Source organism: Rhincodon typus, chromosome 14, assembly GCF_021869965.1.
Source record: "Rhincodon typus isolate 14 chromosome 14, sRhiTyp1.1, whole genome shotgun sequence".
In the NCBI taxonomy this organism is placed as follows: domain Eukaryota; kingdom Metazoa; phylum Chordata; class Chondrichthyes; order Orectolobiformes; family Rhincodontidae; genus Rhincodon; species Rhincodon typus.
Window position 1 is genome coordinate 68,401,812 of NC_063345.1, and position 28,000 is coordinate 68,429,811.

At 43.6% G+C, this 28,000-nt stretch overlaps 1 protein-coding gene across 7 annotated transcripts in view; it reads left to right on the plus strand.

Moving 5' to 3' along the window:
• btk (Bruton agammaglobulinemia tyrosine kinase) overlaps positions 1–28,000 on the plus strand; it is a 116,519-nt gene that overhangs the window by 22,770 nt on the left and 65,749 nt on the right. For 4 of the 7 annotated variants that reach the window (XM_048604853.1, XM_048604858.1, XM_048604856.1 and 1 more), the window contains exons 2-3: positions 16,162–16,325; positions 25,506–25,610. In XM_048604853.1, the coding sequence (XP_048460810.1) occupies positions 16,200–16,325; positions 25,506–25,610 (231 nt within the window). In that variant the 5' untranslated portion in view covers positions 16,162–16,199. Of the gene's footprint in view, positions 1–8,118; positions 8,230–16,139; positions 16,326–25,505; positions 25,611–28,000 lie in introns of all 7 variants that reach the window. The other 3 variants (XM_048604857.1, XM_048604854.1, XM_048604855.1) reach the window with 2 other exon arrangements.

Here is a 28,000-nt window from a genome sequence, read left to right on the forward strand (position 1 = left end):
ATGTGTCAATCCTTAATTAATAGCAGCAACTTCACTCAATCAAAGAGGCCACTGCTGAAATCTAATGAAGGGGCATTGAAAGAAACTGGGATGGAAACGCTGAGGATCAGAGCTTTCGAAAGCAATGGTCGAAGAAGGAAGAAAAGAGATATGACTTGCAAATACCTGTCATAACAGTTAAAAAGAAATAATCTGTCTTCAAAAAGACTTGTCCATGACGTCAAAACATCTTAAGTGCTTTGTAGCCAATGGAATATTTTTCTGGATTCATTGTTTTAATAAAGGAAACACAATTCCACTTCCCCGTTTCCTCACCAAACAGCAATGGGATAATGACAAGACAATTTGTTTTTGTGATTTTAGCTGGGGCTGAAATGTTGGTTAAACATTCTTCAAATAGTGTCATGGGATCTTTGCATGTATCCAATGTGACAACATTCAAAAGACAATATAGTAGCCTTTCCTCAGTATTGACCCTTCAACAATGCATGAGTCACAAAACATTAATGTGCAGGTTCAGCATGAAGTCAAGAAGGCTATTGGGATGATATCCTTTGTTGTGAGAGGAATATAAAAGAAAAGATGTTACATTTCACTTATACAGGGCATTGGTGAGACCACACCTTGAATACTGTGTACAGTTTTTGGTCTTAATTAAGGAAGGATGTAAACGCGTTGGAGGTGACTAGGGGGAGGTTTGCTAGATTGATAGCTGGAATGAGTGGCTGGTCTTATGAAGAAAGGTTGGACAGATTGGACATGTTTTCACTGGAACAAAAACAGAAGTTGCTGGAAAACTCAGCAGGTTTGGCAGCATCTGTGAAGAAAAATTCAGAGTTAACGTTTTGGGTCTGGTGGTGCTTCCTCAGATCTTCCTCCAGAACCATGGCCTTCAGTTTCAGACAGGACACTGCCTGAGGCACAGTGGATAACATTCTAAGCCTTTCAGGAATTATTTTCTTGCTGGCACAAAATCCCTTCTGGCCAATGTTGCTCCTTTCCTTTCCTTTCAACCAGGAGTACAATGAGAGGGAAGGTTGGAGGGGTCTACAATGCCTTTTCCCCCACACCCTCCAATTCTGAAACCTTTGCAGAAAAGGGAGTAGTGCTCTATCCATCTTGGCCTCCATGATCGGCACAGATTCCCACCTTGTTTTTTGAAGTAGTCCATTCGAGACAGCACTATGTTTCAGAACTCAGTTTAAAAGCTGCACCCAGCAGCTTTTTTGTCGAACAATTGCACCCACAGCTTGTACTGGCTGCTGAGGAAATTCAGCAGCCATTGGGTTTCTATGTACTTTTTTTGTGCATTTAGTTCCTCTTCTGTTTCTGCTCTATGCAACTCAGTACAGTCGGAACTGACTGCTGTCTACAGTTAAAGGATCTTAGACAACATTTTACACGACTGGGAGAGACCAGACAGTAAAGGCTACAACCCTGCATGTTTAAGGACTTGTTGACTAAAGGCTTTTCTTTTCAGAAGTGCAACTTACGTTTGCAGAAGGGTGAAAGACAGCCTTCATACTTCAGTATTGTTCTGACAGTAAAACTGAAAAGTACAGAAGTACTAATTCTCAGAAAGACAGAAAGCAGATGGGGGAGGGGGTGGAGAAATCTACTCCCCCAGGGATCTAAGGCAACATGAAGATGGAATTGTTCAGGAGCCTAGAGGTGGTTGGGGGTCTACTGAGATGAGAAAGACTTGGAGAGATGGGGAGGCACGTTTGGAACCAGCCTCCTGTTGGGTCTGGTGGGTCTATTCTCCAAATTGACCTGATCACAGAAACATAAAGAAATAGAAAGATCGGGAGGCCATTCAGCTGTTTAAACTTGGTCCAACAATCAGTATCATCATGGCTGATCATCCAGCTCGTTACCCTATTCCTGCTTTGTCCCCATGCACGTTGATTGCTTTAGTCCTAAGAACTACGTCTAATTCCTTCTTAAAAAATATTCAGTGTTTTGGCCTCAACCGTTTTCCATGGCAGAGAATTCTATAGGCTCACCACTCTCTAGGTGAAGAAATTTCTCCTCATCTCAGTCCTAAATGGCCAACTCTATATCCTTACAGTGTGACCCCTGGTTCTGGACTCCCAAACATCAGGAGCATCCTTCCTGTATTTACCCTGTCTAGTAATTTTAGAAACTTATAGGTTTTATTGACACTTCATTGACATTTACAGATCATTGACCCTTTATGGGTTAATCCAATTAATTTGAGTCAAAATTTGACAATAGTTACTAATCATCAGTGATCCACCGTAGACCTGTCCATCTGTATTCTAATCTCAGATTGGTGTGATAAGAAAAAAAGATGGTGGCACCATCTGGGTTAGCTTCACTTCCTCTTCTTTTTAAGAATAATAAGCACTGAGAGGGCATGTGAATGTAATGTTGGAGAGAGAAAAAAAATAAATGATTCTTGCAATGTGCATTTCCTGTCCGTCACACTTCAAGTATCACACATCTGTGGCAGTCAGATAACGTGCTGCTGAAAGCAAAGTGTCTGCATACAGACTGATGCCATCAACATCACTCTGAGCAATCAAATGAACAAGGCAACAAAAATGGAAACCAAATTTGTGATTCTGGTGCCAATCCCCTCCCTCACCACCGCCCAACACAACCCCCACACAAACAATTTAAAAAAAATCTTCTTGTCATTTATAACTGAAAATGGGTGATTACATAGGCCACCTATGTTACAGGACAGTTCTGCGGGGGATGGCATTGGCGTGAAAATCAGCCATTATATGGGTCTGAGAGGCCTGTTGCTGTGGTAATTGTTGCTGTCTTAGGGACCACCTGGAATGACCCTGCATGCGGAGAAGAGTTAGCGACAGTAGATTGAATCTGTCATTGAGTCATAGAGTATGGAAACAGACCCTTTGGTCCAACTCATCCATGCCAACCAGAAATCCTAAATTGATCTAGTCCCATTTGCCAGTGTTTGATCCATATCCCTCTAAACGCTTCCTAGTCATATGCCCGTCCAGATGCCTCTTAAATGTTGTAATTTTTCCAGCCTCCACCACTTCCTCTGGCAGCTCATTCTATACACCCAGCACCTTCTGTTACCCCTTAGTCCCTTTTTTATCTTTCCCCTCTCGGTTTAAACCCATGCCCTCTCATACTGCACTCCGCTACACTGGGAAAAAGACCTTGGCTATTCACCCTATCCATGCCCCTCATGATTTTATAAAACTCTATAAAGTCACCCCTCAGCCTTTGATGGTCCAGGGAAAATAGCCTCAGCCTATTCTACCTCTCTCTATACCTCAAACCTTCCAATGCTGGTAACATCCTTGTAAATCTTTTCTTTTTATTTCTTTATTCATTTACGGGAGGAGGGCATCGCTGGCTAGGCAGCATTTATTGCCCATCCCTAATTGCCAAGAGGGTGCTTAAGAGTCAACCACATTGCTGTGGATCTGGAGTCCATATGTAGGCCAGACCAGGTAAGGATGGCAGTTTCCTTCCCTAAAGGACATTAGTGAGCCAGATGGTTTTCTGCTCCTTTCATGTTTAACACCATCTTTCCTATAGCAGGGAGACCAGAATTGAAAGCATTATTCCAAAAGTGGCCTAAACAATACCCTGTAAAGCCACAAAATGACATCCCAACTCCTATATTCAATGCATCGACCAGTAAAGGCAAGTGTACCAAACGCCTTGTCCTGACGAAGGGTTTCGCCCGAAACGTTGACTTTCATGCTCCTTGCTGTCTGACCTGCTGTGTTTTTCTTGCTTCACATCTACTGACTCTGGCTTCCAGCTTTTGCAGTCCTTATTGCCTTTTTCAACACAGTCTTCCTGTGACTCCACTTTCAAGGAACTACAAACCTGCACCCCAAGGTCTCTTTGTTCGGCAACACTCCCCAGGACCCTACCATTATGTGTATAATTCCTGCCCTGATTTACCCCACTAAAATGCAGCACCTCACATTTAAAAAAAAAATTAAACTCCATATGCCACTCCTCAGCCCATCGGCCCATCTGATCAAGGTCACGTTGTGCTCTGAAATAATCTTCTTCACTGTCCACTACACCACCAATTTTGGTGCCATCAGCAAACCATACCTCCTATATTCACATCCAAATCATTTATATCAATGACAAAAAGTAGTGGACAGATCGTTCCAGCACACCGCTGGTTACATGCCTCTAGTCAGAAAAACAACCCTCCACTACCACCCTCTGTCTCCTACCTTCAAGCCAATTTTGCATCCGAATGGTTAGCTCTCCCTGGATTCCATGTGATTTAACCTTGCTAACCAAACTACCATGAGGAACCTTGTCGACCACCTTGCTGAAGTCTATATAGATTACTGCTCTACCTTCATCAATCTCCTTTGCCACTTCTTCAAAAAACTCAATCAAGTTGATGAGATACAATCTCCTATGCACAAAGCCACATTGACTATCCCTAATCAGTCCTTGCCTTCCCAAATACATGTAAATTCTATCCTTCAGAATCCCCTCCAATGACTTACCCTCCACTGACGTCAATTTCACCGGTCTATAGTTCCGTGGTTCTCCTTAGCACATTTCTTAAATATTGGCACCACGTTAGCCACCCTTCAGTCTTCCAGCACCTCACCCGTGGCTATCAATGACACCAATATCTCAGCAAGGGGCCCAGCAATCACTTCCCTAGCTTCCCATAGAGTTCTGGGATAATCCCAGGGATTTATCCAGCTCTGTGCATTTTAAGATAACCAGCATCTCCTCCCGTATATTATGGACATTTTTCAAGATTTCACTGTTTATTTCTCGAAGTTCTCTAGCTTCCATATCCTTTTCCACAGTAAATACTAATGTGAAATACTTGTTTAGTTTGTCAACTGTATATCCCAAACATTGACAACGTAAAAGGAGGTTGAAGTTTAAATTCATCTGCTCTGATTTGTTTGCGTAAATGAACTATCATCGATGAAGCTTTCTCCAAAATGTTTCTGTCAATGGGAAAGGGGCAGTGAGTCCTTTGAGTACTTTATTCTCACAGTGATGTGAAATGGAATGGTGAATTATATTGCTGAGAAAGATTATCATTCCCACAGCAAATTTCACAATGTCAGAAAATTTCTCTGCAGCCAATTAAATAGCTGTGACATATAATCAGTCTTATAATGTGGCAACCAAAATATGCTCACAGTGATCTCCCACAAACAACAATGTGGATTGGAGAATATATACTGATGAGAACTCTGGAGTGAACGGGCTTGCTCATCTCCCAATTTGCCCTGGGCCTTCTGGGAGTGGGACTTTAATCCATGACTCTCTGAGAGTCAAAGTGGAGTGCAAGCAAAAGGAAGTTGTACTGAAAGTGACCAGCTAGGAGGTTGAAACTGGCATCATTCAGTCACCCAGATACAACACTGGATCAGGTGATACTACTTGCACAGAGCAAATACAGGCTCAATGTGTTAAATGGCATCCTTCTGTCTGTAAGATTCGATTCAATGAATTGCTAGACCAGAATTTTGGTTTCTCCACGGTGTTTGTTTTGTTTAGACAGCAGAGCATATATTTCCCCTCTGGCTGTCCAGGCACTTTGCTGCCTCTGGGTTTTTTTTTTGGTATTTTAGAAATATTCTCTTCAAAACCTAACAGAAATTTCTCTCAGAACTGTGAAAAATGCAGACAGATGGTCAGTGTTGAGGGAGTGCTGCACTATCAGAAGGTCAGTGTTGAGGGAGAGCTGCACTGGTGGAAGGTCAGTGCTGAGGGAGTGCTGCATTGCCAGAGCAGCAGTACTTAGTGAGTGCCTCACTATCTGAAGGTCAATATTGAGTGAATGCCACACTGTCAGACGGTAAATACTGAGGGGGTGCTGCACGATCAGAGCATCAGCACTGAGGGAGTGCTGTACTGTCAGAGTCAGCATTGAAAGGGAGCTGCACTGGCAGAGGCACAGTGCTGTACTGTCAGGGACATAGTGCTGAAAGAGTGTTGCATGGTGCGACAGCAGATTAGAATCTGTACTGAAGAAAACCACAGCAACACAAACACACAATGTCAGATGAACGAAATGACTATCTCCTCCCCACAGAGAACTGAACTGAACCCACCCTGTCAGCATAACCATGTGTGAAGCATGAGTGGAATGCAGTGTCAGAGCGCATTTCAGGGAAACCAATTTGATTAATTTAAAATACAGATAATCTAGTTCAGAACAATGAAGTCCTGACGAAGGGTTTCAGACAACACATTGACTTTCCTGCTCCTCGGATGCTGTCTGACCTGCTGTGTTTTTCCAGCTTCACATCTACTGACTGTAGTCCAGAACAATAAGACCATAAGACACAGGAGCAGAAATTAGGCCATTCAGCCCATCAAGTCCGCTCTGCCATTCAACCGTGGCTGATAAGTTCCTCAACCCCATTCTCCTGCTTTCTCCCTGTAACCCTTGATCTCCTTGATCATCAAGAACCTATCTATCTCAGTCTTAAATGTACTCAATGACCTGGCCTCCACAGCCTTCTGTGGCAGTGAATTCCATAGATTCACCACTCTCCGGCTGAAGAAGTTTCTCCTTATCTCCGTTCTAATAGGTCTTCTCTTTACTCTAAGGCTGTGCCCTTGGGTCGTAGTCTCTCCTACAAATGAAAACATCTTCCCAACATCCACTCTGTCCAGGCCATTCAGTATTCGCTAAGTTTCAATTAGAACCCCCCCTCAGCCTTCTAAACTCCAATGTGTCTTCTTTCTTTCTCTCTCATGTGTCATGGACAAGAGCAAAGGTAAATTCAGTTATTGTTTCTATCCGTGTTTCCTGTCTATAACAGGGGTTATCTTTAAATTATTTTCTTTTTCCTCATTCAAACAATGCGGTGATGTGTTTCCCCAAACAATCCCGGTTTGTAAGGTTTGCACTGCATTTAAATAGTTTGTAATACGCATTCACACACACTTGCATCCAAGAAAGAGATGATAATGGAGGAATTAACAAATTCCTTCAAATCATGGGTGTTGGAATGAGTTCTCGTGAATTAGGGTGTGCAGTAAATCAATATCCAGTTGAGGTTTTTCATTGGCTGTGTGCAGATGTTTCTCTTTTAAGAGTTGACACACAGTCAAGTTGCTGCTAAAGGTGTTGCAGTTGTACAGAACTTTCCTTTCAGAAACATTGATTTGTTTTCTGGAATCAAATATTAAGAGTCATTGAGATTAGAGACCGCCATTTAGCTAAACCTGTATTTGCTTACTCTTTAGGTGTTATAAGCAGGCTCACCAACAAGACACAAAACTCTAGATTTACAGATATTTCAGAAAAGCCAGGAGTTTCAATCAGATTACTGGGGCTTTGGGTGATGCACTCAGCTACTGAGGTGGTTTTGGAGTTGTATCATGAGAAACTATTGTGTTTTATAGCAGACAACACCGAGTTAATCGATAATGAGTTGCGATGGTTTCCTTTGCTCAGACCTAGCTAAGGTGGCAGTTCTGTCTACAGGTTTTTCATGTTGGCTTGGCTGGAATGCCCCCATTCAAGGACTGTCACATTCCAGGAGGTGATGTTTGCTTCAGTCCTGACTGAAATTTGCTAGAAATTTGAAAGCAATCAACTTGCTCATTCTGTGTTCACTAGAAGCCATTTTAAAATCCAGCAAGATGCATTTTCTAAAGGAAGAATTCAAACAAAGCATTGCAGTTTTTTAAAAAAAACAATAAGGGCTCATCCAGCTCTACACCTTGTTATCTCAAGAGATCTTTCTTTCTGCCTTCTGGATATTATCCACACACATACATGAATTCTCTTTCTCACCTTCTTTCTCTCCTTTCCTAACTTGTATTTTCTTTCCTAATTTTTCATCTGTCTTCTTTCATTTGTTTTGCATTCGGTCATCAGGCCCCAATTATTTACCATCTACATTGAATGCGGGCATAGAAGGTACTGTGGCAAAATTTGCAGAAGACACTAAAATAGATAGGAAAGTAAGTTGCTATGAAGAAATAAGAAACCTATAAATGGATATGGATAGGTTAGTTGAATGGGTCAAAATTTGGCATATGGTGTTTAATGTGGATAAGTGTGAGGTTATCCATTTTCATCAGAGGAATAGAAAGGCAACTTATTATATAAACAGAGAGAAACTTCAGAGTGTTTTGTTGCAGAGCGATCTGGGTGCCCTCTTGCATGAAGCGCTGAAAACATGTAGGCAAATACAGCAGGAAATAAGGAAGGCAAATGGCATTTATCGTCAAAGGAACAGATTATAAAAATAGGTAAGTGTTGCTGCAACTGCATAGTTTTGATCCCCTTACTTGAGTAAGGATGTAATTATACTGGAGGCAGTTCAGAGAGAGTTCACTAGATTGAGTCCAGAATTGAGGGGTTTGTTTTTTGAAGAGAGATTGGGTATTTTGGCCAATACTCTCTTGAGTTTAGAAGAATGAGAGGAGATTTCATTGAGGTATATAAGATGCTCAAGGGGATTGACAAACTAGGCGTAGAGAGGATGTATCCTCACGTGGGACAATCTAGAACAGAGATCATAGATATAGGGTAAGGCTAAGCAGATTTAAAACAGAGATGAGGAGAAATGACTTCTTTCACGTTGTTGTGAAACTGTGGAATTCAGTATCCCAGATTACGGTGCACGCCAGGATACTGAATAAATTTAAGAACGAGACAGAAGATATTTTTAATTAGTCCTAGGTTGAACGCCTATGGGGAGCGGGCAGGAAAGTGGAGTTGAGGCCAAGATGAGATCAGCCATGAACGTATTAAATGGTGGAGCGGGCTTGAGGAGCCGAATGGCCTACTCCTGTTCCTAATTCTTATGTTACTTATTTCTGATCATTTGTGGAGCTTGCCTGATGATGGATGAAGGGATAGTGATCAGGGTGCTTTTGTAGTGACAGTAGCCGTTCAGTGAGCCTGTGCCATGGCTCTGGTGAGTCAGGCTGCAGGTGTGCTTATACACAGCTGGGGGGCAGTTGGTGACCTTTTTGAGGCTGACAGGAAGCAAATCAGGAAGGCCAGCAATGCAACTTGAAATGATTTTACATAGATGAATAAAAAGAGGAAGCAACTCCTGCATGTGAGTAAGAGCTGTCTGTACTTTTGAAAGTTCACTGGGTTATTGGAAAATGGGCTGTGAAGTGAGCGGAGAATTTATTCAACGCAGCAGGTACAACAGAGCCGAACATACTTTCTTGTTAAAACAATCATGTTTCTACAGAATGCTTCACCTTCTCAAATGATCCCAAAGGCCCAACCAGTGAAAGATATGATCAAGGAACAGGAGTAGGCCCCTCAGCCTTTGATCTTCAGTGCTATTCAATGACTTCATGACAGATCTGATTTTAACCTTAATTCTACATTCCTGCAAATCCTCAATAATCTTTCATCCACTTGGTAATCAAAAATCTATCTACCTCTGCAGAAAGAAAAATTAAAGATTCTGCATTCATTGTTTTTTGAGAAAGGGAATTCTAAAGATTCACAACCTCTGGCAGCAACAATGTTTCCTCACCTCTGTTTTAAATGGGCACCCCTTTATTTTTAAATTCTGATCCCTAGTTCTAGATTCTCCTAAAAGAGGAAACATCCTTTCCACATGCACCCGGTCACATCCCCTCAGGATCTTATATGCTTCAATTAAGTCACCTCTGACTCTTCTGAATTCTTCTAGTCTGTCTAGCCTTTCCTCATAAAGCAGACAATGACTCAATAAAGAACACTTATCAAGTGTTTTTACTATTGTAACAGAATAAAGCAGCAGCCAATTTTAACAAAGCAAGATTTTGCATGTGATAATGACCAGAAAATGTATTGTAGAATTGCTGGTCTAGGCGTAAATATTGGCCTTGTTACCTCTGGAAACCTTCCATCTTGTAAGGCAAGCTTTGCTTTCTGGTGCTGAACTTTGTGTTAAACATCAGCTAGTGTGTCTCAGTCTCCACTCGCTAACTTGGCAGTCTTTACCACATTTGTTGAAGAGGAAGAGAGCTGGTTGAGCAGGTGGAGGATTTTCTGGCCCCTCTTTTCTCTGAGCTGCTTCTTGTCCAGATGAGCTTTTCGATTGTCTTCTCCTCTTCCAATGCTCTTCCTCGAGATGTTAGCCGCAACTGTCTCCCAGTTGATAATGTCAACATCTGTCAGCTACAAGTCTTCCTTGTAGCGGGGTATGAATGACCACGGGGTCATGCCCTAGTGCCAATTGACTGTATAGAATTTTCTTTGGAGAAGTAGTTTCATTTGACCAATGAACGTGGCAGAGCCAGCACAGACTTTACTGGTTTAGTACTGAGTGTACGCTAATGGAATTAACACACTCCAGGAGCTCTGTGTTGATAACGTTCTCCTGATCAGTGAGGAAAGAAACTGTTTGGCCTTTTCTACTGCCAAGCGGACATTGTCCAGCTCTAACCACTGTGGAGGAGAATGCTGAGGACTCAGACTTGGTAGACTCACAGATTCCCCTGATGACATTGCCAGGTGTCACCTGAGGTAGGGTCTCAGTTTATTGCTTCATCAGTTATAAAGATGGCACTCAAACAGTGCAGTACTCCCTCAGTACTTCCCCGGTATGTCAACAGAGATCGGGTGTTTCCAGAATGGGACTTGAAGCCACAACTCCCAGACTCAGTGGGCATCAGTGCTAACCTGTTAGTAGTTCCTAGGATCACTGCATGGCTCCGATACCAGCCAGTCACACAAGGGATTCAGTCAGGAGCATGCTGTTAGCTACTCTAAGCTGTGCTGACTACAGGAAAGAAACAAACATGATCGTTGATCAACGTCAGTGAGAGAGTGTACCCATAGGTCAGCATGATGTTCCTCATGATTAATGTCCCATCAGCAATCAGTCATTATGTTCAAACTTAAAGAAGGATATCTTTAACAGGTCACACACAGGGGAAATGACCCTGCGTAAATAGACCCTAGACCAGAGTCAACACCTTCGGGGAGAGAAAGAGAGTGAGTGGGGAGGAGAGAAAGAGAGAGAGGATCAGCACCTCACATGACAGAAAGAGACAATACCTTCAGGGAGAAGAGAGAGAGCGACAGTTCTGAGGAAAGATCACTGGATCCAAAATGTTAACTCTGCTTCCTCTCCACAGATGCTGGCTTGTTTCTGATTTCCAGCATCTGCAGTTCTTTGCTTTTTTGTTTCGCATCCACCATAATTTCCATATAGGCCTCCAGCCACATCTCCAACAGAACTAGACAGTTTGCAACTTTAGTGTCATATTTGACCCTGAGATGAGATCGGTTTCCAATCCAAAACCCCCTCTTTTGCAAAGACTATGCACTCACTTCCATCTCTGATATTCCCCATTTCTCTTCCTGCCTCAGCTCCTCTCCTGCTGAAATCCTCATCCTCAGTTTAGTTCTTCCAAAAACAAACATGTCAACATTATTCCGACAAGATGGCCTTGTATCTCTTTAGACCATAATTATCAGTTCGCTCAAAACACTGTTACCAGTAAACCAACTCAAAAACAAGTTCTGGTCATCCATCATCTCCTTTCCTTGCTGACTTTCACTGTCTTAAGTTTATTATTTAAATTGCTCATTTATTTTTTAATGTCCATTTTCATATTCTTGCCCCTTCTCTCGGTCACCTCCTCTGGCCCTAAAATACCTTAGAAGTATCATTCCATCAAACCTTCCTTCCTATTATCCTTCTATCTTCAACCCCTACCCTCAATTATCTAAACCTCATTGAGTCATAGAGATGTACAGCACAGAAACAGACCTTTCAGTTCAGCTCATTCATGTTGACCAGATATCCTAAACTGATCTGGTCCCATTTGCTAGCATTTGGCCCGATTCCGTGTAAACTCTTCCTGTTCGTGTACCCGTCCAGATGCCTTTTAAATGTTGGAATTGTGCCCGCCTCCACCACCACGTCTGGCAGCTCATTCCATACACTAAAAGACAGATAGACAGGGTGGTGAAGATGGCGTTTGGCACACTTGCCTTCATTGGTCAGAACACTGAGTATAGAGTTGGGACGTCATGTTGTGGCTGTACAGGACATTGGTGACGCCGCTTTTAGAATGGTGCACTTAATTCTGGTCTCCCTTGACTAGGAAAGATGTGGTTAAACTTGAAAGGGTTCAGAAAAGATTTACAAGGATGTTGCCGGGATTGAAGGGTTTGCGAACACTGTGTGAAAATGTTACCTCTCAGGTCCCCTTTAAATCTTTCCTCTCTCGCCTTAAACCTCTGCCCTCTAGTTTTGGACACCCCTACCCTGGGAAAAATGCCGTGGCTTTCACCCTATCTATACCCCTCATGACTTTATAAGCCCCTATTAGGTCACCCGTCAGTCTCCGATGCTCCAGGGGAAGTAGCCCCAGCTTATTCCGCCTCTTCCCATAGCTCAAACCCTTCAATCCTATTGAAGGGAGACCAGGATTAAATGCAGCATTCGAAAAGCGGCCTCGCCAATGTCCTGTACAGCCACAACATTACGTCCCAACTCTATACGGTTGCCCATCCACCTAAATGTATCTGCGGTGTTTCCACCTTTCTGAAACTGCCAACTATCACACTCCCTGGTTCTTGTAAATTCCGCATTGCCTCTAATTGCTGGTCCAACCAATCCATGTATTCTGGACGACATAGTCTGCAGGAACATTGAAATTCTCCCAGATCTTCCACATCCAACAGGAAGAGCACGTCACCCTACTAAAACCCTACTAACAATCTACAGACCCAGAAAATACCGAAAAACAAACACAACCCACTTATAGAGTCATACAGTCATCTCGCACAGAAGCAGACCCTTTGGTCCAACTTGTCCATGCCCAACTAATCCCAAACTAGACTAGTCCCTCCTGCCTGCTCCTGGCCCATATCCTCCAAGCCCTTCCTATTCATGTATCTAGCCAAATTTCTTTTAAATGATGCAATTGTACCTGCATCCACCACTTTCTCATGAAGTTCATTCCACACACGAACCATTCTCTGAGTAAAATGTTTGCCCCTTACGTCTTTTTAAAATCTTTCCCCATTCACCTTAAAAATGTGCCCCCTAGTCTTGAAATGCCCCATCCTAGGGAAAAGACAATTACCACTAACTCTATCTATATCTCTCATTATTTTATAAATTTCTATCAGGTCACGTCTCAACCTCCTACGCTCGTGAAAAAAATCCAGCCGATCCAGCCTTTCTTTATAACTCAAACCTTCCATACCCGGCAACATTCTGGTGAATCTTTTCTGAAGCCTCTCCAGCTTGATAACATCCTTCCTATAGCTGGGCGACCAGAACTGAACACATTATTCCAGAAGAGGCCTCACCAACGTTCCGTATGACCTCAACGTGACTTCCCAACTCCTGTACGCGAAGGGCTGAGCAATGAAGGCAAGCGTGCCAAACGCCTTTTTAACCAACCTGTCTATGCATGACACAAACGTCAAAGAATTATGTACCCTAACCCTAGGTCCCTCTGTTCTACAACACTATCCAGGACCCAACTATTAATTGTATAAGCCCTACCCTCGTTTGTTGTAACAACATGCAATATCTCACATTTATCCAGATTGAACTCCATCTGCCATTTTTCAGCCCACTAACCCATTTGATCAAGATCACCTTGTAATCTTAGAAAACCTTATTCACTATCTACCATGCCACCAATTTTGGAGTCATCTGCAAACTTATTAACCATGCCTTCTATATTCTCATCCAAATCATTCACATAAATGACAAACACTTTGCTCAAAAACCCAGTGTTTGCACAGTCTTACTGCTCAAAACACTGCTCTGGGATAACTTCATACCTATCTTTCATATTAAAATTCAATCGAGCGACAGATCTCAGTAAAACACAAAAAAAACTCTCTGGAACTCTCACCCTAAACTACTTTCTTATCGATCAGGTTTCAGACCTTACAGTCAGCTCTCCTCATATCTCCTTCTTTAACTTGGTGTCCATTTTGTTTAATTATAGCTCTGTAAAAAATGGTTAGGACATTTTTCTTCATGAAACATCTCTCCTCAAAAAAGTGTAAGTAGTTTTGTTTTGTCCTGCTCATTGGCTGCTCTGCTACATAATACGTTAAGGAGTCTTCTCCGAAGGAACTGTCTCAGTACGGCCACCATTAACATCCCTTGCTCAGTAAACACACATCCATGACCTATCATACCTTTTTTAAAACCTCTTTATTCTCATGGGATATGTATCTCACTGTTTGGGACAGTATTTATTCTCCATCCCCAATTTCCCTTGAAGTGAGTAACTAGCTAGGCCATTTCAGAGGGCAGTTACGAGTCAATCTCATTGCTGTGGCTTGGAGTCATATGTAGTCCAGACCATGGAAGGACAGCAGATTTCCTTCCCGAAAGGACGTTAGAAATCAGGATATGTTTTTATAACAATTAAAATAGCTTCATGGTCACCATCATATTGAGACTATTTTATTAATTGAATTTAGATTCCATCAGATTCTATGTTGGGTTTTCAACCTAAGTCTACCCAGTATTAGCCTGGGCTTTTGGTTTGCAACTACACAACCAGCCCCCACTTTCCGTTTCAAGGTATGTTAATATATTACACTGTCTAAGCTCCATGCCATCTTGTTCAAAGGTCTTTCCTGGAATCCCTCTTGCCAAATTTCTGAATTACTTATGAAGCTAAAACAATCTTCACTGTTACATTCTCCATGGACAATATGATCTGTGTTCTTCTTTGAACTCTCAGCAACCATAGACAGGTGTCCATCCTATCCTCCACCAGCACCTACCTACTATTGTCCAGTGCAATTACTGACCCTCATTTGCTTCCACTCTTGTCTGTCTAATCATGGCCAGAGTATTTCGAGCAACTGAGACCTTCCCCCCTGAATTCATTACATACGCAGTCCCTCAGTGATCTAGCCCAAGTTACCTCCTCTTTCTTGACATAAACTCATCAGCTATGGTGTCAAGCATTAAGTGCACTCCATTGGCACCCAACTCTACCTTGCCACCCTGTTTCTCAAACTCTCCGCTGCCTTTGTGCTATTAACCTTGGCCCATTCCACATACTCTCTTTCCTTGCAGTGGACTCCAATTTCCTTGCCAGCTACACTGCCAGGCTGCACCATTGTGGTCTCCCAGTTGATCCCATTGTTGTATAAGATAATGTTTTTGAAAGAGTTAATGCTGAAGTTTCATATAGCTCAACCCAGTTGGATGGTGAAAGTCAATAGGTGGAAAAGAAGCAGTCTAGTACGAGGTCTCTACAGAGACAGACTTGTCATCTCTGGGTCCTGATAGTTAGGCATAATTACAGTGACTAGGTAATGTAGCTTGCACCTATTGCTATAATGCAGCAAAAAGCATCTTGTTGTGTAAGGCAAATGCCTATTCTTGTTAAAGCTTGATCATATTCATGTTATGCCACTGCTAATTTGATAGACCATTATACTCAGGATTTGTAGGGGCCGTGGACAGATTGGAAGGCTTCCTTATGAGTTTGCTCCTGTCCTGGACAAAGTGGCCATCAATAGGTTGAGGCAGCAGGTCATGAAGGGGGTTATAGGACTCAACCATCTAACGCCCTTCCACAGTTATGTCACATTCGGGTAGCTATTGAGGTGGGGCATGCAGTGTACACCAGCACAATAGAGGCCTTTAGAGATCAGTGGGCACCACAGGGGCTGAAGTGCATCATTATCCCAGGTAATAATATTTTGATTTGATTTTGATAAGTTTCATTTAGTCTTCTATAAGTTTCCATTACTTGTTTGATTTTGTTTTTACTACAGTGCTCCAGTAGGATGGTAATATTTTGTTTTAAAAGAGTAGAAAGGAGATTGCTGTGACCACAAGCCACCAGTAATTGGTACTGCAGCATATGACACCCATGTCCTAGCGCCATCCTTCATATCCTTATTATTAGGGGAAAACCCACACCTATTGGTTAATGAGCCTGTACATCTGATTTGTACCATGTTTTCCAAGGGTGCAGTAGCAGTAATGTCAATTAGAAATCCTGTTCCCATCATTTAGAATGATGCCATTCTAGGTGACTCAATGATCTGACCCAATGGTTGAAGTAAAGCTGGAATTGAAGTCACATGTAAAGGAGTCTTGTTAAGAATCTTCCAACAGGACTGTCCTTGGATTAGGGGAGGGCAAGATGATTGGCATTCATGGACCAACTGTTTTGTTTCTACTTCAATTTTTCAGCGTCCTTGTTTCTCTCTGACAGGATCTCTCAGTGGTTGTCTGCTCCCATCAAATGCACTCATGGAGGAGGTATTCGTTAAGAGATCACAGCAGAAGAAAAAGACGTCACCACTCAACTACAAAGAGAGATTATTCATCCTGACTGACACCAAAATCTCCTACTATGAATATGACAGCGAACGAATGGTAAGTGTCCATTATTAGAGGTTTCTGATGCAGCTGAAGCCCAGATATTAACTGTAACAATGCTCTTCAGCAGGGAATGTGAGTAGAAACAGTTTTCATTTTTCTGTCATGAAACACGGACATCGCTGGCTAATGAGCATTTATTGCCCATCCCTAGTTGCTCTTGAGAAGGTGTTAGTGAGCTGCCTTCTTGAACCACTTCAGTCCACATGCTGTAGCATGACCCACAATACCCTAAGGGAGGGAGTTCCAGGATTTTGACCCAGTGACAGTGAAGGAACAGCAATATATTTCCAAGGCAAGAGATGAGTGTGTTAGAGAGGAACTTGTAGGGGGTGGTGTTCCCATGTAATTGCTGCTCTTGTCCTTCTAGATGGGAGGGACTGTGTTTTACAAGATGCTGTCTAAGGAGTATTGATGGTGGTTTTGGGAGTAGATATTTAAAGTCGTGAATGTGGCGCCAATCAAGCAGGCTGCTTTGTCATGATAAAATGGAATCCACTTGAATTGATGGCTAGTCCTTTTGCATTTGTTACCTGCTTGTCATTTTTAAGGGCATCTGAGGTTGACCCAATTCTGTGAAAATGCAGCCTTCAAGTCCAATTAGGGCATCTGTTCTATGTAATCACTTTACATCCTCTACATCGCTGTGGTTTGTTGGGTGATCCTGAACAACTATTCATTGTAGGGGGCTTACACTCTTGACAGAAACCTCAACCAAACCCCACATTCACCAGCCATGTGCGCTGAATAATAACAGGTTGATGTTTGACCCCTTCGCTTCTCCTCAGCTTGTCGTGATTAATCTGCTTATGACAGAGAAGGAATTGATTCTGATGGCACAGCCCTTGGTTTTCCTGCTAAAGGAGCAGCAGGGCAGCTAACTATCTAAACATCCAAAGCACTATTGACCACATTTCTGTGGATGAGGGGAAGGAACAAAGGCAATAAGATTGGACAACACAGTGAATTTTAGTGTCTGTTCCTCAATTGAGCACTAAATGCCATGGTAAATTTAGAGTACCTGGAGACATTGGGCCTAAGAATCCATTACTCACCCAAGAGATCTTGATTATTTCTGAAGACTTGAGAGATAGCAATCTAATTTAGCCTGAAAGCTCTATGTGGTGTACTGCACTTGTAATGTGTTGAGTCAGAGATTGCTGGCCCTGATTTGTCAGGTCAACACATTCAAATAGTGCCAGATGTCCAACCTCCTATTTATCCTCTGTAAGTCTAAGGCATCCAAAACTCTGCTGCCTGTGTCTTAACTCGCACTAGGTCCCAACCTCCTATCATCCTTTGTGTTCTCTGAACTACAATGGTCTGATGCTAAAATTCTCCTCATCCTCATTTACAGAATTTACAAATCCCTCCAAGGACTCGCCCCACCCCCTGCCAGATGCTAGAATGTTGTCTAGTCCAACAATCCTCTGAACAATTATCCAATCAGAGTCTCTCCAGCTTCCTTGAAGTTAACACTTTCACCATTTAGGACAGAGAAAAGGAGGTGTTTCTTCTCTCAGAGGAATGTTTGTGTTTGGAATTCATTTTTCTGGAAGACAGTGGGCTTTCGGTCGCTTAATATAATCTAGGTTGAGTTGGAGAGATTTTTGATTGAGAAAGCGGTGAAAGGTTGTGGGGTCAGGTAGGTACGTGGAGTTAAGATCAGAATTAGATCCAACATGATTGCAACTTTTGAAAATTCATTTATTCATGGGATGTGGGTATCTCTGGCTAGGCCAGCATTCATTGCCCACCCCTAATTGTCCAGATGGCAATTGAGAGTTAACTACATTGATGTGGATCTGGAGTCACATGTAGACCAGACCAGGTAAAGATGGCAGTTTCTTTCCCTAAAGGGACTAATGAATCAGCTGGGATTTTCCCCTGACAATCGGCAATAGATTCGTGGTCATCATCAGGGCGGCACGGTAGCTCAGTGGTTAGCACTGCTGCCTCACAGCACCAGCAACCCGGGTTCGATTCCAGCCTCTGGTGACTGTGTGGAGTTTGCACGTTCTCCCCGTGTCTGCGTGGGTTTCCTCCGGGCGCTCCGGTTTCCTCCCACAGTCCGAAGATGTGCAGGGTAGGTGGTTTGGCCATGGTAAATTGCCCCATAGTGTTCAGGGATGTTTAGGTTAGGTGGGTTAGACATGGGAAATGCAGGGGTAGGGGAATGGGTCTGGGTGGAATGCTCTTCGGAGGGGCGGTGTGGACTTGTTGGGTTAAATGGCCTGTTTCCACACTGTAGGGGTTCTATGGTTCTATGATCATTAGACTATTAATTCCAGATTTTGGTTGAATCCAAATTCTACCATCTGCCATGGCGGGATTCAAACCTGGAACATTACCTGTGTCCCTGGGTTGACAGTCGGGAGACAGTGCCACTAGGCCATCGCCTCCCCTGAATTATTTGATCTTTGATGAGAAACAATGTCTTTGTTTCGAACCTGAAATATTAATTCTGTTTCTGTCTCCACAGATTCTCCCGGCCTGCTGAATGTTTCCAGCAGGTTCTGCTGCTGTTTCCAATAGCTCAGTGTCATATTTTGTTTCATAATATTCCAGCGGAGCATGTTATTACATGTTGGGATATGTCATTAGATTTATTAGCCATTACATGAACATATATATTGTACACCCAGTAAGAAACAGGAGTGTTAGGCTGAGCAAGGCCAGGATGGGAATGTCGCCTTTGTAAAGCCAGGCCTGGTGATAGAATGTCACAGCAGATGGGAAGGGGAGTGGTGGGTAAGTGTGGGTATCATTGAGTTGGCTGTCATATCTCGAAACAAGTCTGTGGCACTTTATAAGAACATTTTCCATTGAATGAATCTAGCAGAGGCAGCTAAAGAATGGAGAATGCAGTGGCGAGTCTATGAACATGGGCCCAGAGAGAAGAATCAGAAACACACATGGAGAATGCTGAAGAATCTCAGCAGGTCTGAGATTGTAGACTTGCTTGCTGAGCCGGTGTGATTGCTACCCTGACTACTACACTTCTTAAACCCCTAAGTATCAGGGCAGCCCACAAACCAATAACCACCCTGCGACAGCTATTAACGAACGTAAAGGATCCGATACCCACAACCAATAAAACTAACGCAATATACAAAATACCATGCAAGGACTGTGAGAAACAGTACATAGGCCAAGCTGGAAGAAAACTGACAATAAGGAGACACGAACACCAACTAGCCACCATGAGACTCGACCAATTCTCACTGGTCTCAATACACATGAACAAAGAAGGACACGAATTCGACTGAGACAACACATCCATAATAGCACAAGCCAAACAGAGACATGCCAGGGAATTCCTGGAGGCCTGGCATTCCAACCAGAACTCCATCAACAAACACATTGAACTCGACCTGATATACAAACCACTGAAAAACAGAAATGGAAGTGATACCAATCACCCCAGCAAACTGAGGCACATAATTAATGAGCAGGACAAAACACCAACGCTTCACCAGAGGTGCACTGACAATGTTACCTAGCAGGGTGACGAAACAGCAAACAAACACACTGGCTTACCGAGCGAGTCTACAATCTTTTCCACATCCCCAGCTACAAATCTTCTCAAAAACTTTACTCAGCAGGTCGGTCAGCAGCTGTGGAGAGGGAAAAACAATGAGCATTTTGGGTCCGGAATGACTCAACTTCAGAATTGTCAAAGGACCAGTAAATCTGATGAATGTGACAGGTCTTATACCCTTCATTTTCAAGTGTTACTCTTTCTTTTTTCTGTTTCTTCCTCTTGGCGAGTGCCTTTCAGCCAGATATGAAGGGCTCAGGGACCCTCACAAGTCAAAGAAAAAGGCAATTCCTGATGTGTCTGGTCATGGCTCCTTGAAATTCAGGCACAAAGTCCAGATGTTCTTCAAGTTGGAGGAGGCTCAGGGCTTTTCTGTGTGATCTGAGCAAGCAAGCTTTGAAGACCAGGGGCTGTAGCACAAGGGGAATTGGGGGTAGAGATGGGAAATTCAGGCAGTAATATATCCTCAGGAGTGGATCTGGCCAGATACCCTCTTTGGTCATCAGGGACCAATTTCCCAAAGCAGTGTTCAGCTCCTCAATGACATGAACAAGGGGCCAAATATTCATTTGACGCAACTGTCTACCAAAGGAAATTTATCAGAGGCCTGAAAAGGGTCTGAAAGGGCGAATACTGAGGAATGCCACTTTCATGATACCATATGGAGCTGTGAGCAAATAGTTTAGGAATTCGAAGGACCCAGCATCTGGTCCTCTGGAATAAAGTCCATCATCTCAATGTGACCTGTAACTAGTTGCAAACATACAACAAAATATATCTTGTTAAATACAAAAGAATCTCACAGTTAACTAGGAAGTGATTTTCCTCTCTCACATTAGGCAAAGCAATGTACTACAAAGGGGCACAGCATAGAATGATTTGTATCCCAGTCATTTGCATGTGTTAGAACATAGAACATAGAACATTACAGCGCAGTACAGGCCCTTCGGCCCTCGATGTTGCGCCGACCTGTGAAACCAATCTGAAGCCCATCTAACCTACACTATTCCATTATCTTCCATATGTTTATCCAATGACCATTTAAATGCCCTTCAAGTTGGCGAGTCTACTACTATTGCAGGCATTCCACGCCCTTACTACTCTCTGAGTAAAGAACCTACCTCTGACATCTGTCCTATATCTATCACCCCTCAATTTAAAGCTATTTCCCCTCGTGCTAGCCATCACCATCCAAGGAAAAAGGCTCTCACTGTCCACCCTATCTAATCCGCTGATCATCTTGTATGTCTCTATTAAGTCACCTCTTAACCTTCTTCTCTCTAACGAAAACAGCCTCAAGTCCCTCAGCCTTTCCTCATAAGACCTTCCCTCCATACCAGGCAACATCCTGGTAAATCTCCTCTGCACCCTTTCCAAAGCTTCCACATCCTTTCTATAATGCGGCGATCAGAACTGTACGCAATACTACAAGTGCGGCTGCACCAGAGTTTTGTACAGCTGCAACATGACCTCATGGCTCCGAAACGCAATCCCTCTACCAATAAAACCTCACACACCGTACGCCTTCTTAACAACCCTATCAACCTGGGTGGCAACTTTCAGTGATCTATGTACATGGACACCGAGATCTCTCTGCTCATCCACACTACCAAGAATCTTACCATTAGCCCAGTACTCTGTATTCCTGTTATTCCTTCCAAAGTGAATCACCTCACACTTTTCTGCATTAAACTCCATTTGCCACCTCTCAGCCCAGCTCTGCAGCTTATCTATGTCCCTCTGTAACCTGCAACAACCTTCCACACTATCCACAACTCCACCAACTTTAGTGTCATCCGCAAATTTACTAACTCATCCTTCTATGCCCTCATCCAGGTCATTTATAAAAATGACAAACAGCAGTGGCCCCAAAACAGATCCTTGCGGTACACCACTAGTAACTGAACTCCAGGATGAACATTTCCCATCAACCACCATCCTCTGTCTTCTCACAGTTAGCCAATTTCTGATCCAAACCGCTAAATCACCCTCAATCCCATGCCTCCGTATTTTCTGCAATAGCCTACCGTGGGGAACCTTATCAAATGCTTTACTGAAATCCATATACACCACATCAACCGCTTTACCCTCATCCACCTGTTTGGTCACCTTCTGAAAGAACTCAATAAGGTTTGTGAGGCACGACCTACCCTTCACAAAACCGTGTTGACTATCCCTAATCAAATTATTCCTTTCTAGATGATTATAAATCCTATCTCTTATAATCCTTTCCAACACTTTACCCACAACCGAAGTAAGGCTCACTGGTCTATAATTACCAGGGTTGTCTCTACTCCCCTTCTTGAACAAGGGGACAACATTTGCTAGTCTCCAGTCTTCTGGCACGATTCCTGTAGACAATGACGACATAAAGATCAAAGCCAAAGGCTCTGCAATCTCCTCCCTAGCTTCCCAGAGAATCCTAGGATAAATCCCATCCGGCCCAGCGGACTTATCTATTTTCACACTTTCCAGAATTGCTAACACCTCCTCCTTATCAATCCCGTCTAGTCTAATAGCCTGTATCTCAGTATTCTCCTCGACAACATTGTCTTTTTCCTGTGTGAATACTGACGAAAAATATTCATTTATCGCCTCTCCTATCTCTTCGGACTCCACGCACAACTTCCCACTACTGTCCTTGACTGACCCTAATCGTACTCTAGTCATTCTTTTATTCCTGACATACCTATAGAAAGCTTTAGGGTTTTCCTTGATGCTACCTGCTAAAGACTTCTCATGTCCCCTCCTGGCTCTTCTTAGCTCTCTCTTTAGGTCCTTGCTGGCTAACTTGTAACTCTCAAGCGCCCTAACTGAGCCTTCACGCCTCATCTCTACATAAGACTCCTTCTTCCTCTTGACAAGAGATTCAACTTCTTTAGTAAACCACGGTTCTCTCGCTCGACCACTTCCTCCCTGCCTGACAGGTACATACTTATCAAGGACACGCAGTAGCTGTTCCTTGAACAAGCTCCACATTTCAATTGCGCCCAGCCCCTGCAGTTTCCTTCTCCATCCTGTGCATCCTAAATCTTGCCTAATCGCCTCATAATTGCCTTTCCTCCAGCTATAACTTTTGCCCTATGGTATATACCTATCCCTTTCCATCGCTAAAGTAAACGTAACCGAATTGTGGTCACTATCACCAAAGTGCTCACCTACCTCCAAATCTAACACCTGGCCTGGTTCATTACCCAGTACCAAATCCAATGTGGCCTCGTCTCTTGTTGGCCTATCTACATACTGTGTCAGGAAACCTTCCTGCACACATTGGACGAAAACTGACCCATCTAAAGTACTCGAACTATAGCATTTCCAGTCCGTATTTGGAAAGTTAAAGTCCCCCATAACAACTACCCTGTTACTTTCGCTCCTATCCAGAATCATCTTTGCAATCCTTTCCTCTACATCTCTGGAACTTTTCGGAGGCCTATAGAAAACTCCCAACAGGGTGACCTCTCCTCTCCTGTTTCTAACCTCAGCCCATACTACCTCAGTAGACGAGTCCTCATCAAACGTCCTTTCTGCCACCGTAATACTGTCCTTGACTAACAATGCCACACCTCCCCTTCTTTTACCACCTTCCCTGATCTTACTGAAACATCTAAACCCCGGAACCTGCAACAACCATTCCTGTCCCTGCTCTATCCATGTCTCCGAAATGGCCACAACATCGAAGTCCCAGGTACCAACCCATGCTGCAAGTTCACCCACCTTATTCCGGATGCTCCTGGTTTTGAAGTAGACACACTTCAAACCACCTTCCTGCCTGCCGGTACACTCCTGCGACCTTGAAACCTTATTCATGACCTCACTACTCTCAACCTCCTGTACACTGGAGCTACAATTCAGGTACCCATCCCCCTGCTGAATTAGTTTAAACCCTCCCAAACAGCATTACCAAATTCCCCGCCCAGGATATTGGTACCCCTCTGGTTCAGGTGTAGACCATCCCGTTTGTAGAGGTCCCACCTACCTCAGAATGAGCCCCAATTATCCAGGTATCTGAATCCCTCCCTCCTGCACCATCCCTTTAGCCACGTGTTCAACTGCTCTCTCTCCCTATTCCTCACCTCGCTAGCACGTGGCACGGGTAACAAACCAGAGATAACAACTCTGTTTGTTCTAGCTCTAAGCTTCCACCCTAGCTCCTTGAATTTCTGCCTTACATCCCCATCCCTTTTCCTACCTATGTCATTGGTGCCTATGTGGACCACGACTTGGGGCTGCTCCTCCTCCCCCTTAAGGATCCCGAAAACATGATCCGAGACATCACGGACCCTGGCATCTGGGAGGCAACACACCAACCGCGAGTCTCTCTCGTTCCCACAGAATCTCCTATCTGTCCCCCTAACTATGGAGTCCCCAGTGACCAATGCTCTCCTCCTCTCCCCCCTTCCCTTCTGAGCAACAGGGACAGACTCTGTGCCAGAGACCTGTACTCCATGGCTTACCCCTGGTAAGTCGTCCCCCACAACAGTACCCAAAATGGTATACTTGTTATTGAGGGGAATGGCCACAGGGGATCCCTGCACTGTCTGCCTGTTCCCTTTCCATCCCCTGACTGTAACCCATCTACCTTTTTCCTGTACCTGAGGTGTGACTACCTCCCTGTAACTCCTCTCAATTACCCCCTCAGCCTCCCAAATGATCCGAAGTTCATCCAGCTCCAGCTCCAGTTCCCTAACGTGGTTTCCAAGGAGCTGGAGTTGGGTGCACTTCCCGCAGATGAAGTCAGTGGGGACACTAGTGGTGACCCTTACCTCCCACATTCTACAGGAGGAGCATGCAACTGCCCTAACATCCATTCCCACTATTCTGAATTCCCAAACAGACTATTGAAAAAGAAAACTAGTAACCTTACCAAATCGGCGCTCAGAACCTTTTTTTTGGTTAGAGGAGGAGGATGGGTGGGAGACACTACCTAGGTAGTGTTTCGGGTAAAGCAACCGCCCAAATATATTACCTCACTTACTCAGCTGTCCCGTGTCCTCTCCTGCTCAGCGTGCACTCCGCCTATTCACGAGGTAAGTTTTTAAAGGATTAACTTACCTTCCCGGCAGCCCCCTGGTCCTTGCTCTCACTGCTGCTGCAAAAATGGAGTCACGCGAGGCAAGACTTTTATAAGCGAAAAGCTTACCTTCCCAGGGTGCCCTTGCGCTTCCTCCCAGACTCCCACCGCTGAAACAACTGAAAGGCCTCAGTCACACGAGGTAGGACTTTTATAATCGAAAAGCTTACCTTCCCAGGATGCCCTTGCGCTTCCTCCCGGACTCCCATCACTGAAACAACTGAAAATGATGAGGAGAGAATGCATCCATGACACTCCTCCTAATTCAACAAATTTTCGCTCAGTTCACTGCAGGAGAATGTCACCGATCTGAAGTAATATCAATTCTCCAAGCCAAGGGAAAACCTGAAGCAACCTGCACTGGGAAGCAGGGTCTGAAGCTTCAGGAAAGGGGAGCGAGTCATCACCTTCAGGAGTGGGAGTGGGAGCAGGAGTAGGAGCAGGAGTGGGAGTGGGATTGACAACAACCTCGGGGGAGAGAGAGAGTCAGGATCCTTAGTGGAAGAGTAATAACTCACATGATTAAGTATTTATATGAATTTAATTAAATCTATTTTCTTTTCAGAAACGTGGGTGCAAGAAAGGGTCAATCGAGATGGAAAAAGTCAAGTGTGTGGAAAGAGTAACTGCTGAGGATAACTGTCCCCTGGACAGGCAGTATCCATTCCAGGTGAGTGCCTGACTGGTCACAATCTGACTGGGGAGAAATAGAGCAGAGGAACTCTGGGATGTGAAAATACCATTCAATCCTCAAGCTAGCAGGAAGATCAAGGTCAGAAGGCAGAATGTCAATGTTGTACAGGACATCACACAAAGGAAAAGGGAGAAGATCCAAAATAGGAAGAACAGTGCTCTAACTGCAAGTAGCTGCATCACTTTACACACAAGAGTTTAGCAGGAAAGAAGGAAAACAAGGCTTTAAAGATGCTGCTGGAGAGATGTAGGAGGATGATTCTGATTAATCATTCCACATCATTCAAAAGAATTCTTAGGTCTAAAGGTGATCAATGGTATGTCACTGTTCGAGTGATAACTACAGAAAGAGAACACCAAGTGAATGTAAAGTGTCAGATTGACACTAGTGCTTCGTGCAACATCCTGAGCTTCGGTGACCTGTGCAAAGTGGCTCAACAGGGTAATCTGAAGATGATGTCCTCGTTGTGAGATTGATTGATTGATTTGATTTATTATCGTGTATACCTAAGTACAGTGAAAAGCTTTGTTTGCAAGCAGTACAGGCAGATCATAGTAAGCAAGGACATACCGAACATGAGGTACTTAGACAGAGTGGGGCATACAGGTCACAGCGTACAGGAACTGCATAAAGCAAGGTCAGCATTAACAAGATTGAAGATATGATGGAACGATTCTCATCCACAGAGTGCAAATGAAGCTAACAGCCCAAAGTAAAGGGAAGAATTAAGATTTGGAGCTCCAGATATTAAATAAATGTTGAGTAAAATCCACTTACTTCAGCTGAGGCAAGTATAAAGCTTGCACTAATAAGCTGGCATGGCTTTTGTGGTGTTATAAATGTCCCTACCTAAGAAGCAGGAGGCCTGGGTTCAAGTCCCACCTGCTCCAGGGGTGAGTAATAACATCTCTGAATAAATTGATTTATTTTGAAAAAGAAACTACATGTGTCAGAAGAGACAGCATTTCACAGAGCACTAAGCCACAGGCTGCTAACAGATCCTTGAAGATTACAAAAATGTTTTTGCAGATCTTGGTTATCTGCCCGGTGAATATCATCTCAAAGTGATTGAGCATGTGAGACCAACTCACAATCTGTCAAAGAGAGATGCAGCTTCCCTGACGTCCAGCCTAAAAAGCACGACAGAGTTAATGGCAGCTCCACTAACCAAGGAGGTGCTAAAACATGGGAAGAAAGGAAAGAAGACCAAGAAATTATTTTTTAAGGAGCTGGCTGCTGTTAATAAGCAAGTAAAAGTAGATGAAGGAGTCAACATAGATCTGCAGAAGAAAAACTGAGATCAAAAAAAGAATGAAACCAGAAGAAAAAGGTGCAATTGAAGATGCCTCAACTTAAGTACATAGGTCACTTTCCAGCATTATTGCCCATCCTTAGTTGCCCTTGTAAAGGTGGTGATGAGCTGCCTTCTTGAACTGCTGCAGTCCACCTGCTGTAGGTAGACCCACAATACTGTTAGGGAGGGAGTTCCAGGATTTTGACCCAGCGATAAGTGAAGAAAGAGTGATATATTTCCAAGTCAAGATGGTGGGTGGCTTGTAGGGGAACTTGCAGGTGGTCGTGTTCCCATATATCTGCTGCCTTTGTCTTTTCAGATGGTAGAGGTGTTGGTTTGTAAGATGTTGTATAAGGACCCTTGGTAAATTTCAGCAATGCATCCTATAGATAGTACACACTGCTGCCACTGAGTGTTGATGGTGGAGAGAGTTGATGTTGGTGGATATGGTGTCAATCAAGTGGGCTGCTTTATCCTGGATGGTGAAAAACATCTTGAGTGTTGTCGGAGTTGTACCCATCTAGGTAATTGGAGAGTATTCCATCACACTCCTGACTTGTACCTTGCAGATGGTAGTCATACTTTGGGGATTCAGGAGTTCAGTTACTTGCTACAGGATTCCTTGCCTCTGACCTCCTCTTGTAGCCAGTGCATTTGTATGACTGTCCAGTTCAGTTTCAGGTCAATGGTAACTCCAAGGCTATCAATATTGAGGAATTCTGTGAATGTCCAGCATTGTTGACTAGATTATTCCTTATTGGAGATGGTCATTGCCTGGCTATTGTGTGGCGTGAATGTTAGTTGTCACTTATCAGCCTAAGCCTGAATTCTGTCCAGGTCATGTTACATTTGAATATGGACTGCTTCAGTATCAGAGGAGTCGCAAATGGTGCTGAACATTGTACAATCGATGGCGAACATCCCCACTTCTGACCTTATGACAGAGGGAAGGTCATTGATGAAGCAGCTAAAGATAGTTGGACCTAGGACACTACACTGAGGAATTCCTGTTGAGATGTCCTAGAGCGAAGATGATTTTCCCTGGAGTGTCGAAGGGTGAGGGGTAACCTGT